Genomic DNA, 12500 nt, shown 5'->3' with positions numbered 1-12500 from the left:
TAGATAGATAGATAGATGGATGGATGGATGGATAGATGGATGGATGGATGGATAGAGGGATAGATGGATGATGGATGGATGGATAGAGGGATAGATGGATGGATGGATGGATAGATGGATGGATAGATAAACAGATGTTCAGGTGTTAGTTGCAGTTCCCTGGATGGCCACTAGTTTCCTGATGTACTCGTCTTGTATTGAAGTGAACAGGTCATCTTCCATCCTTATATTAATTACACAGCTGGAGCATTTTAAATATCAAACGATATTGTTTGGATCAGAGCATTCCCTTTCGAAAATGACATGATGACATGAATCACTGCGTGTTGGTTATAATGTCCCTACTGTCTTCATGCAGGTTAGGTGTGGTTCTATGTAGGAGCTGGAAGGTGTGACACCTTTACAAAGAAGAACCGGTTCAACCGCACAGACACATTTGGACCATTATCCGTCAGTGAGGAATGAGAACCAACAGGAACAATGAGAACAACTTCCTGCAGAACCACAGAAACCACAGGAGTTACATCGCAGGACGACAAGTGTTTGTTGACAGATGTTCTCTTGCCTCATGACAGATGTTCTCTTGCCTCATGACAGATGTTCTCTTGCCTCATGACAGATGTTCTCTTGCCTCATGACAGATGTTCTCTTGCCTCATGACCATGTCACACAGGCTTCCGCACTGGTTCCGATTCAGCAGGAAACATACTGCCAGAGTTCAAGCAACAATCTTTTGATGTTCTGAACAGAGAACATTAGAACATGTTAGAACACATTAGTCCCTAAATCAATATTCTTGCATCTGTCCTCTCCCACTCGTTTACTCCCTCCTCTCCCTCCCACTACATCCTCTTCTTCTTGCCTCCTCAAATCTTCAGCTCACACAGAAACCACCAAAGACACGTCGAGAACGTCATTTAGAAAAGTCGTGAACAGAACGTCATGGTGGAGAACAACAACATTACATCACATCAACAGAAGCCAAAGTGCTCTAAGTAAGAGGTAACAAACCCCACACCAACACTACGCTACTTCCGTCATGAACAAATCAGAGTAACAATCAAACAGAAGAGACACCGATAGTAATGACTTTAAGTTACACAACTCACACACACTCACACACACACACACACACCTTTCATGTGCAGCGCGCCTTGAAACTGCGTCATCCAAAAAGCAGTCAGACAGATCTGACCTGTTCCTGAACAAACACTGTGTGAGTCTGTGTGTTGTCATAACCTCCGGGGTCACATGGTCACCAGGTCGTTCCCCCCTCTGTTTGCTTCCTGATCAAAGCAGCAGTTCAGGTTGTGTGTAGTTAGCCTAGCTTAGCATAGACACTGGTAGCCAGCTGCAGAGAGGTCAGAGGTTCCGACCCGTGACGACCCAGAGAGGACCCAGTTTTCTGACTTTACTACTCTTGTTATCTTTGCTCACTTGAGTATTGTTATTATTATTATTATTTATTTTAAGTAGCATTAATATGAGAAAGCAACAAAGACAATCCTGAACATCATTGTTCTCAATCTTTCGTCAGTTATGATTCCAAAACAATTTCCTCCTCCCAAATTAAATTTCTGACATTGAAGATTGATGATAAAACTTTCCCAGATTATAATCTCAGTAGCAGCCAATGAGAGCTCAGAGGAGGAGGAGTCATCTGTTTCACAACCTGAGAGCGATGAAGAGATAACACACACACACACACACACACACACACTCTTCCTCTCCCGTTGTAACAGGACTCAGAGGAATGTGTGTGTGTGTGCGTGAGTCAGTCCATCGCTGTCCCTCTTCTGTCCTCCTTTAGACGCTTCGTCCAAACGGCCGCGAGACGGACGCCGTCTTTCTGACCTGAGATCAGAAGTATCTTAAAGTTTTACTTGAGTAAAAGTACCAATACAACAAAAATCATCATGGTATCAGCTGACCAATCAGAGAGGGTGGAGACGTCCTGTAGACGTAAAGGTAGAAGTGCTTCACCGAGGTCCAGAGCACCCAACGCCAACGCCAACGCAACGGTCATCAAGAGATGGATCCACAAAGACTGTGATGACAGTTCGACCTTCAGTGACCTCGCCTGCAGCCACGATCAATGAGAGCTCTTCATCGCCGCCGCAGGAGGTCGCGCTTAAACTGTCTCTAAGTGGTTTTATTGATGAGTGGACGGGACGAGACAGATGAAACCCGTTTATATGAGATCATATCTGAGATAAACTGGTTTCATAATCTAGTTTATTAATCATGTTTGAACTGATTTAAACTCTGATTTAAAGATGTTGCATTTTAAAGACTAAATGTATCTGCTCCTCCAGAATTAATTTAAAATTCAATTTAAAATTGATTGAATACTTTAAAACTCTAATAGAGTTCAGGGCCTCGGTTCTCACGTTAAATAGATGTGGACAGATGTGGACAGATGTGGTTTTCCGCAGTAAGATTTTATTTAAGGTGAAATTAGTGGACTTAAACCAGGACGTGTGATTCACATTCTAGTTTGTGATAAACAACTGAATGTTTGCTGGACTCGTGGACTCAGACGTGTTGTCCTGCAGAACGCCGGGGACACAGTGGCCTTGTCAGTGTGTAACACACACACACACACACACACACACACTGACTCAGGAATGTGTCGCCTGGCTGAGAAGCGCTGGTCCTGCAGTAGGAACTGTTCTCAGGTCAGAGCTCCACTGGGAAACCTTCAATGTGTCCAAACGCTTCAAGAACATGATCGGCTTCCTGTTGTCAGGTGACGCGCAGGAGAGCGAAGGCGAGCGAATGAAGCGCTTCTTTAAGAGAGATTCCTCTGTACGCGATTGCTGTTGGCATTTGTGCTTAATGAGATCCGAGACTCCGTGAACCAGAGATCAATAAAGGAAACCAAATAAATCAATTTGAAATAGAAACATCTGAAAGGTGAACTGCAGAGCACAAAGAAAACAGAAAAAAACGACTTCCCAATCACACAAATCCCAGAACGTGCACAGTGAGCGTAGGTGTGTGTCTGTGTGCTGCCGGCAGCACTGTGTGCAGGTCGGAGCGAGACTCTGCACGTCTGAGGCTCAGGAGCTGCTTCCTCTTCACTCCGTGTAGAGGAAAGCGTCCAACCACTGAGCGTCCTTCTGTCCTCTGGGGACGGACTGAGGACATGAGGACCTTCTAAGCCTCTCCCCGAGCTGTGATTGGCTGACCTCATGGACATATGAGGAGCTCCATGGTTGGTTAACTTTCGGTAGAAAAGTTATAACAAAAACACAATAAACCTTGATTCATAACTACAAGGATCAAAGCGCCACTAGAAAGATGAAAAGAGCTGGAGCTTTATTTTGAAAAGCCTGTGTGTACAACTCGTTGTCTGGTGACACTTCCTGACACGCTGTGCTCCTCATGAACAGGTGAGACCGGTTGGCGCTGTTATCGGTGTCCGGTTACACTACTTGAGTACGTTTATACACGTCGAAGCCAACGTTTATCAAAGTATTGAAAGTAGTTTGTACAATAGTACTTTTGAGAAAGACACGAGGAGGCTTCTGCTGTTAAAGCAAAAGCTCAGATTTGGCTGTGTTTTGGATTCAATTCAATGCTGAACCCTCAAACATGAAGAGTTAGAGACCACATGAAGCTCTGTGTGCAGACACTGAGCTTCTTCTTCGCTTAGGTGATACATATTTCAGAAAGTGACAAGGGCCCGAGGATTGAGCCCTGTGGGACGCCACAGCTGGAGAAAAGAGGGGTTTCGTATGAACAATCATGTCCATTAGAATCCAGACAGCAGATTTTTGCTGCAGGTTCGTGGGATAACAGCTGACCTCTGCCCCGGCTCTGTGTGACCTGTGACCTCCGGGGACTGAGCAGCAGCTAGTTATGAGGTCAGACACGTTTTAGCTCTAAACACGGAGTTCACATGTTACAGTAGAGCGAGCGGCCTGTAAAATCCTGCTAAAAGCGTCTAAGCTACGTTATTGACATTCTTCACATTCCGGCCCTGGAAATCCCCCAGGGTGCACTGCTGCTTACTGCATGTCAATATTATAGAAATCAAACATTAGATTGTTGTTCTGCTAATTAATTGCTCGCTCTGATTGAAGCAATTTCATTGGCCCACAGATGGCAAGTGAGATAGTCTGAGTGCACATGTTCTACTAATATCTGTTTGATATGTGAACGCAATAAGTACTTGTATGTGTGTGTGTGTGTGTGTGTGTGTTGGATACGCAGTAGTGTGACATTTAAAGGACATTTAGAGGACATATTATATTGACAACAAATGATGATCACTTACTAATCAATAAGTGAGACTAAAAAGTTAGAGCTTTTAGTCGATACGGCCCGACTCACCATGCCAAGCGTGTCGCCGTGGTAACCGCGAGGCTCCAGCATCCTTTATTATGTAGAGTTGCATTTAGCTGCCTCAAAAGAAACACACACACACACACACACACACACACACACACACTGCCAAGGTCTTTCCCAAAAGTCAAACTCAATGGGAACATGGCTCACACACACACACACACACAAACACACACACACACACACACACAAACACACACACACACACACACACACACACAGAATTCGCTGGCAGACCGAAGGTCGAACGTCTTTCAGTCACAACAGTCCGTGTTTTACAATTTACTGCAACTGAAGCTCTCAAGTTTAGAACCCAAAACAACGCACACAGACACACACCCTCTGTTCACACGGATGAATGTGCACATTATTCCCAGAAGAAGAACCCGTAACACAGACCTGGGCCTGACGCGATGCATTATGGGTAAAAACACAATCACACAGAAACAATAACCAACAGTTTAACCTCCGGTTGTGAATTAAACTCCAGGTAACCGTAGCAACAGCACCATTGCTTCCGGACATGTCAAGAAGTCCTGTTGACTCCTCTGGAACCCGTCGAGGCTCCTGGACCAGCCTGATCTCCAAAACCTGTTCGTAAAAATGTATACGAAAATCTTGAAGATACAAATTCGTAGTGATACATACGAGATAAATACGGACTGCAGCTGATGACTGAGGGGCGTGGTTAACCACCGGCAGTTCGTATGAATTGTTACGAATTTCTATGTCAAATATTTCGTATACATTTTTACAAACAGGTTTTGGAGATCAAGTTGCCTGGACACCGACTGAGTAATCCGGACTTCTTGAGACCCTTCAGGGGTTCTACTACATGTTAGAGGACCTTTTAGACCCATTCAAGCTCTATTGGACCTCTTAAAGACCAAGGTCCTCCTTCCTGAGGCCTTGAACCCCCTTAAGGCCTCCCAACCTCCAAAGGGAACTCTACAACACCATAAAGAGCAAAAATCTTCTGGGACATTTCTAGAAGGTCCTAGAGCAACTAAGCCTCCTGGAAGATCTCTTCAACTACTTGACAATGTTCCCTGTGACCTACCAATGAATCCAGGCCTCTGATTGGCTGGCCGATCGGTGGGGGAATCCAGCTCCACTGTCAACGCAACAACAGTCCATCCCAACAAATCCTATATAATCAAATTGTTGTCCAGACAAAGAGAGACTGCAGTCAGCTGTTTTCACTGATCACTGACGCACACACACACAGACACACACAGACACACACATTGTGATACTCAGCATTTCCTCCCGTCGTTCAGCATTTATTTATTAGTTATTCTTTCAAGGAACAAAAGTCTTATTTGGCGGAGCAGCTCAGGTGGTCGGATATGCGCAAACCTCATTACTCCCAGGATGCTTTGCACCGCGTTTCGTCTTAAGTTTCTGCTGTCAGAAAGAATCTCAGTTTGGAAACCAAACAGAGGGAATAAATCAGCTGGTATTCGTGTGGGATGAACTCTGGGTGATCAAACTAAAGGGTGATAATTAAAAAGAGGGGAGCCATGAAGAATGTAAAGGTCATGCCGCTGGGTTCCTCCCTCTATCGAGAAGGTGTCATGAGGTGCCTCCTGGACCATCAGCACCGGTTCCCCCCAAGGCTGCGTTCTTTCCCCTCTGCTCTTCTCCCTGTACACCAACAGCTGCACCTCCAGCCACCAGTCCGTCAAGCTCCTGAAGTTTGCGGATGACACCACCCTCATTGGACTGATCTCTGGTGGGGACGAGTCCGCCTACAGGTGGAGTCTGACCATCTGGTGTCGTGGTGCAGTCAGAACAACCTGGAGCTCAACGCTCTGAGGACAGAGGAGATGGTTGTGGATTTCAGGAGGAACAGAGCCCCACCCTCCCCCATCACCCTGTGTGACTCCCCCGTCACTATTGTGGACTCCTTCCGTTTCCTGGGCTCCATCATCACCCAGGACCTCAAGTGGGAGCTGAACATCAGCTCCATCACCAAGAAGGCTCAGCAGAGGTTGTTCTTCCTGAGGCAGCTGAAGAAATTCAACCTGCCAAAGACGATGATGGTCCACTTCTACACGGCCATCATGGAGTCCATCCTCTGCTCCTCCATCACCGTCTGGTACGCTGCAGCCACAGCCAAGGACAAGGGCAGGCTGCAGCGTGTCCTCCGCTCTGCAGAGAGGCTGATCGGCTACAATCTGCCGTCCCTGCAGGACTTGTTCGCTTCCAGGTCTCTGAAGCATCTAAAAAGATGGTGGCCGACCCCTCTCACCCCGGACAAAACCTGTTTGTGCCCCCTTCCATCTGGGAGGAGGCTGAGGTCCATCAGGACTAAGACCTCCCGCCACACCAACAGTTTCTTCCCGTCGGCAGTCGGGCTCATCAACAGAGCCGGTCCCCCACTGACTGACTATAACACTCCACCGGTCACTCTGCTTCACACTGCACATGCCACTTTAACTGCAATTCATCACTTTGTCACTCGTCACTTTACTTGTTCGCTAGTGCACTTTATTTTTAAATATTTTTTAACTTTTTAAACATTTTTAATTTTTAACTTTAACTTTATTCCCATATTTTATACTAACCCATAGCCTTATTCTACTAACCCATTGCATTAGCATTTCACTTTATTTTATTACTGGTGCACTGCTGTCTTGTTGTCTATTGTTACACTGTTTACTGATCGCCAAGACAAATTCCTTGTATGTTTGACATATTTTGGCATTAAATGTTTCCTGATTCCTAATGAAGGTTCATCCTCTGGGGAGCAGGACGGAGATCAGCAGAGGAGCTCGGCTGCAAAATGGCCTTTCTCTGTTTTTATTATTACACTGAATGTCTGGATTCATCTTTGCAGTTGTAATTTAAAGCGAAAAGACAAATCGTATAATAAAAAAAGATATGAAGCTCAAAGTGCATTTAAGTACGTCTCCAATGGGCTCATCATGAAGAGGAAGAAGAAAATCAGAACATCGACCCACAATGAAGAAATACATCTGATTGTTTGTAACGACAGTAACATTAATGATTCAATAGCTGAAGTGTTTATTATTCATAATTCATATATATTCTATATTTCATTCTCTAATTCTCGAAACTCCGTTTTATTTGACATGTGAATATTTCACTTTACTCTTCCTGTAGTATTTCCATGAAGTAGTAAAGCAGTTTGCATGCTTTAAAATACCACCTACACTCTCACGTTACTTCCTGAGGGACAGATCGCACCTTTCAACCCACAAACCAAGGAAATCTACGGACGAGTCCCGGCTCCCCCTCCCGGGCCAACGCGCGGCGCCCCCGGCTCGGTCCTACCTGGCCTGCCGGGACTGGTGCAGCAGCAGCGGCCGAGCAGCAGCAGCAGCAGCGCCGCTCGTCCGGCGCTCAGCTTCATGGCTCCTGAGTCAAAGTCCTGGAAGCCTTCAGGTTCCTCCATGAAGGAGCAGAGGAGCCGGACCACGCAGCGACCTGGTGGAGGGAGAGGGAAGTCTACTCCCTCCCTCTCACCCTCTCTCTCTCCCTCTCTCTCTCTCTCTCTCTCTCCCTCTCTCTCCCCCTCTCTCTCCCTCCCTCCCTCTCTCTCTCTCCCTCCCTCTCTCTCTCTCCCTCTCTCCCTCCCTCTCTCTCTCTCCCTCTCTCCCTCCCTCTCTCTCTCTCCCTCTCCCTCTCTCTCTCTCTATTTCCTTCTGAATAAATAGTGGAGAAGCATAAAGTAACGTTAAAGTTGAACCATAAAGTCAGTCTTAAACCTTAAAATATATCTATATATTATTTTATAAAAATAAACAAATACAATAAATAAAAGGAAAAATAAATAAACAAATGTATAATTAACGAAATGTTTAAATTAATAACATCCTCCTAATTGAAATTGAATATTAATTTTGTAAAATATCAGAAAACAGTCCAACTATTATTATAATATTATGACATGAATTCATCTTCTACGGTAATTATGACTGAAGAAGAAGATCTTCTCTCAGCCTGAAGGTGTCTGACACACATTGTTCCTCAGAACTTTAATAATGTGTTGGGAAACAAAGGGTCTGATGATCGGGGCGGATCAACCACAGATTAATGTGATTCATAATCAATCCTCAGGACGTTTGTCTGGTCTTGAATTTATGGATTTTAAAACTGAGCAAAACCTGAGAACTTTCTCATGTCAGAGGCTCTTTTCTTCTTTCTTAAAGGAACATTCCAGCCTGAAATGCAGCGACGCAGCTCCTCTTGTGCTTCTCCTGAGTCTGGAGGTCTGCTGAGGGTCCTTGAGTAAATAGGAGCATGAAGAGTGTCTTTCTTCAAGTCCTCGTCTCGCTGCGTGTCCAACACCTGGTTCCACACTAATGGGGTCAGTGATTTCACCCACAATGCACTTTTTCCTGCATTGATAATTCATAACCCTCCCTGCTTTGTGTGGTTATTGTGTTGTTTTCTGTTGATTCCTGCTGACAAAGCGTCGTCCTGCAGGAGAAAAGGCCTCTGAATGGGTTCATGTGTGTTGATTGAGTGATGTGGGTCACACGGCATCAAGGCCACCTTCACTTTTAACTTCATCCCACTAAGTGTTGGAACCCAAAGTTCTATTTCTATCAGAAATCATCAGTTTGAATGTGGAACAAACAATTAGCAGGAAGTGACAGAAAGACGTCCTCCAGAAGACGTGAGGACCATAGTTGTCTCATCCGAGTCCGGCGCCCGCGCATGGCGGCCATCTTGCCTCCGTTAGCTTCATAACGTTGTGTTGGTGGTGGTACGTGTACCAGTACAACGGTTACTGTGGTATTTATGGATTAGAGGTTTACTGGTCTATGCAGCTGAAGTCAAGCGTTTCACTCTGGTTATATTTACACACCCAAACTACTACATTCACATTTATCTCAGGCTTTTATCCAATAAGTGCATCAAACTCAGAGGGACCAGAACCAGAACCACAACGACCAGAACGTCAAACTGCAACGAGCCAAACGTAGGTAACAAAGCACTAACTAGTCGCTACAGCGAGTAGAGGCGTCAACTACCTTTGGGTAAGTGCTTAGTTAACTTAGTTAAAAGAAGGGTGATGAAGTGTAATTATTCAATACATTTAGTTTTAAAGGAAACGTAATAATAAATCTGTAACTTATTAGTTTTGTAGCTCACTTCTGTAAAACATCTGTTTCACAAACGATGTTTCTTGTGAATCCTGAACTTTATTTATTTATCAGTTTGAATTCACAGATCTGGTCTTGATTCATTCACACGAGACAAAGTCCACATGTTTCTGGGACGAGTCAGAGACAAAGACACAGATAGACACACACAGAGACACACAGAGACACACACACACAGAGGGAAACAAACACACACACACACACACACAGAGACACACACACACAGAGGGAAACAAACACACACACACACACACACAGAGAGAGACACACACACACACACACAGAGGGAAACACACACACACACATGAGGAGATTAGCGATGAGGTGTTGGAAGTCAACTAATGAGCCCAGATGGTTTAACGGAACCCGCTGACCTTAAGACGGGGATTAAAGTGTGTGTGTGTGTGTGTGTGTGTGTGTGTGTGTGTGTGTGTGTGTGTGTGTGTGTGTGTGTGTGTCCTGATCTCACACTCAGATAAAAGCTGCACTCCGTCATGTAAATAATGAATCTGATCCATGTTTCTGTGTCGGTAAACAGGGGTGTCTCAACATGAGGGTCGGGGCCCCTCGGGGGTCCGCTCTGCCTTTCAGGGATACATCAGTAAAGCAATGAGCTACGAGATGAGAGCGGGTCGTCGTGGCGCCGGGGTTAGAGAAGGTGTGCTGGGAAGCATGAGGTTGTTGGTTGGATTCCAGGCTGCCCCATGTTCCATGTTGAAGTGTCCCTGAGCAAGACACCTGACCCCTAATTGCTCCCCGGGCAAAATGTGAAAAAGCCATGAGTTTAAAGTGTAATGTAAGTCGCTTTGGATAAAAGCGTCTGCTAAATGACCTGTAATGTCATGTGATGTCATGTGATGTCATGTGATGTGATGTCATGTGATGTGATGTCATGTGATGTGATGTGATGTGATGTGAGGCTGCACTTTATTGTGTAATGTCACAGTTGGAGGGTGACGATGAAGAGGTCCAAGTCCTTAGAGGAGCAGCGGCGCCCCCTAGAGGTGCTACTCCGTAAACCCAGTTTATGCTTCTGCGTTTTCAGAGAGACGCAAGGGACACGCAAGAGCCGCTTGCGTGTCCCTTGCGTGTCCCTTGCGTGTCTTTTCACACCTCCTTGCGTGCGTCGACCCATTTTTCTAGACCAGCGTGTAAAGCTTTGCAGCGTCCTGCAGCACCAGGCTGTGATTGGTCTCTGACTACGTCCTTTACGGAGTCTCACGTCTCCGTTTTCACAGCACAATACGGCCGTTATTAAAAGGAAGAACGTTTACGAGAGAACGGATCAGATTGAAGAGCTTTTAAATATGAGCGCTTGTACAAGCCGTCATTGGCGGACTATGAGGACGCCGGATGGCCTCTGATTCATGGAGGGAGATCTCCACAAACGAGGGAACAAAGTCGTGGAGGAAAATACGGGACAAATGTGTCCTTGATGAAAAGCAGCAGTGTGGATGCACGGGGCAATAAAGTCTATGATCAATAAATAAAGCAACCAGCGACTTCCACACACAAAGACGTGACTCTCTAGGTCGTCTTCAACAAAACACGTGACTCCACCTGTTGTTCTGGAGGTGAATCGCTCTGCAACACACGCAGGACTTTACAACCAGGAAGTGAAACCAGCGCGTCGACTCGTAAAGACGCAGAAACACGCGGCGGCCTTCAGAGGAGCAGCAGCGCCCCCTAGAGGTCCGAGCCATTAGAGGCGCATCCACGTGCACGTATATAAATCCATCCACAAATCATGTCTGATATTATCTTTACAGACAGTGAAACGTAATAATTGAATAAATCCTCTGACTTACATTAGATACAATAAGAACATTTTTTATCAACCTTTGGAACTACGATAAATAATTGAACTCATTATCAACGTTTTGATTTAAAACAAATGCAAACATAAATACTAAAACTAAATACAACAACACGTGATTTTAACTTCATACATGAAATACAGAATACATCATGAGATCACCAAAGCTAACTTGTTATTGGTATATGTATTTATATATTTAGATGTGTTTATGTATTTTTATAAATGAATAAAGTGAAATATAAGTGTATTTAAATATTAAATAATTGAATAGTGTATTCATTTATATATTGTGTATTTATTGATTTAAATGTTTGCATTTATTCATGTATTCATTTCTGATTTTTTTTAAATTCACTATTGTAGTTAATAATGCAAATGTGTGTATTTAATTGATATAGATACAAATACATATTGTTCCTGTACTTATGTTTTATTGACTTTATTCATGTAGCATTGCGTTGGGTGTATTCGAGCAGGTACATGTATACATGTGTGTACTACGCGTATTACTGGGGCGCGGGGACAGCGTCTCCCGGTGGGAGTGGTCTCCTGCGGGTCACGTGGGCCGAGCCTTTGTTGATTCGCTTCAGTAGAACAAGAAGAACAGCAGGACGAAAAGAGAAGAGAAGACAGTCCCGGTTCAACCGACCCACCGAATCCTCCAATCGTCCCCGGCGCAGACTCGCTCCTCGTCGGCCTGGATGCTGCTGGAAGCCCGCTCGCCTTTTCACCCGGATCTCTTTTGTCGGCCGCGGCGCGAGGTTCTCCCCGCCGGTTGGAGCGCGAGGCAGCGGGGGGATGGAGGCTCGCTGCGGGCTGTGAGCAGACTGGCTTTAGGGGGGTGGAGGTGTGCGTGAGTGGGGGTCGGCCGAAGCCACAGGCCCTGCTTCGCTTTGTTATCTCGTGTTTTCTCCCCGGAGCTTCTCCTCCTCAACCCGCCGGAGGAGGCTCGTTTGTCCGGATGTGAAGGTCTCCAGACTTGGTCTGAGGGACGTATCCACGCAGTCTTTGTTTGTAGACCTCGACCTCCCCCCCCACAGACCTGAGCCTCTAGCTTTATTTAAACCTCCATCCTCCCCGGCTCCACCCCCCTCCCCTCCGGCCTCCATCATGGCTGCGGTGTGCCGGGTCTCCTGGTCCTGCTGCCTGCTGGTTCTGCTGGTTCTCCCCACCGTTCGGAGCTCGTTCCC

General features: G+C 45.6%; 2 protein-coding genes across 4 annotated transcripts in view; one reads left to right on the top strand and one right to left on the bottom strand.

Moving 5' to 3' along the window:
• LOC120811612 (melanoma receptor tyrosine-protein kinase) overlaps positions 1–8009 on the bottom strand; it is a 20397-nt gene extending 12388 nt beyond the window's left edge. For 2 of the 3 annotated variants that reach the window (XR_013454226.1, XM_040167132.2), the window contains exon 1: positions 7654–8009. Coding sequence is in view for 1 of the 3 variants with exons in the window: in XM_040167132.2 (XP_040023066.1) it covers positions 7654–7774 (121 nt within the window). In the remaining 2 variants the exon portion in view is untranslated. Of the gene's footprint in view, positions 1–7566; positions 7589–7653 lie in introns of those variants that run through there. The other variant, XM_078096428.1, reaches the window with a different exon arrangement.
• Positions 8010–11786: 3777 nt separating this feature from the next.
• LOC144390155 (tomoregulin-1-like) overlaps positions 11787–12500 on the top strand; it is a 7828-nt gene continuing 7114 nt past the window's right edge. The window contains exon 1 of the mRNA XM_078096426.1: positions 11787–12500. This exon is cut by the window's right edge and continues 47 nt beyond it. Coding sequence (XP_077952552.1) covers positions 12421–12500 — 80 coding nt within the window. The 5' untranslated portion in view covers positions 11787–12420.

This window comes from Gasterosteus aculeatus, chromosome 21 (genome assembly GCF_964276395.1).
Source record: "Gasterosteus aculeatus chromosome 21, fGasAcu3.hap1.1, whole genome shotgun sequence".
NCBI lineage: Eukaryota > Metazoa > Chordata > Actinopteri > Perciformes > Gasterosteidae > Gasterosteus > Gasterosteus aculeatus.
The sequence above is the reverse complement of the archived record's forward strand: the minus strand, read 5'-3'. Positions and strand labels throughout refer to the sequence as shown.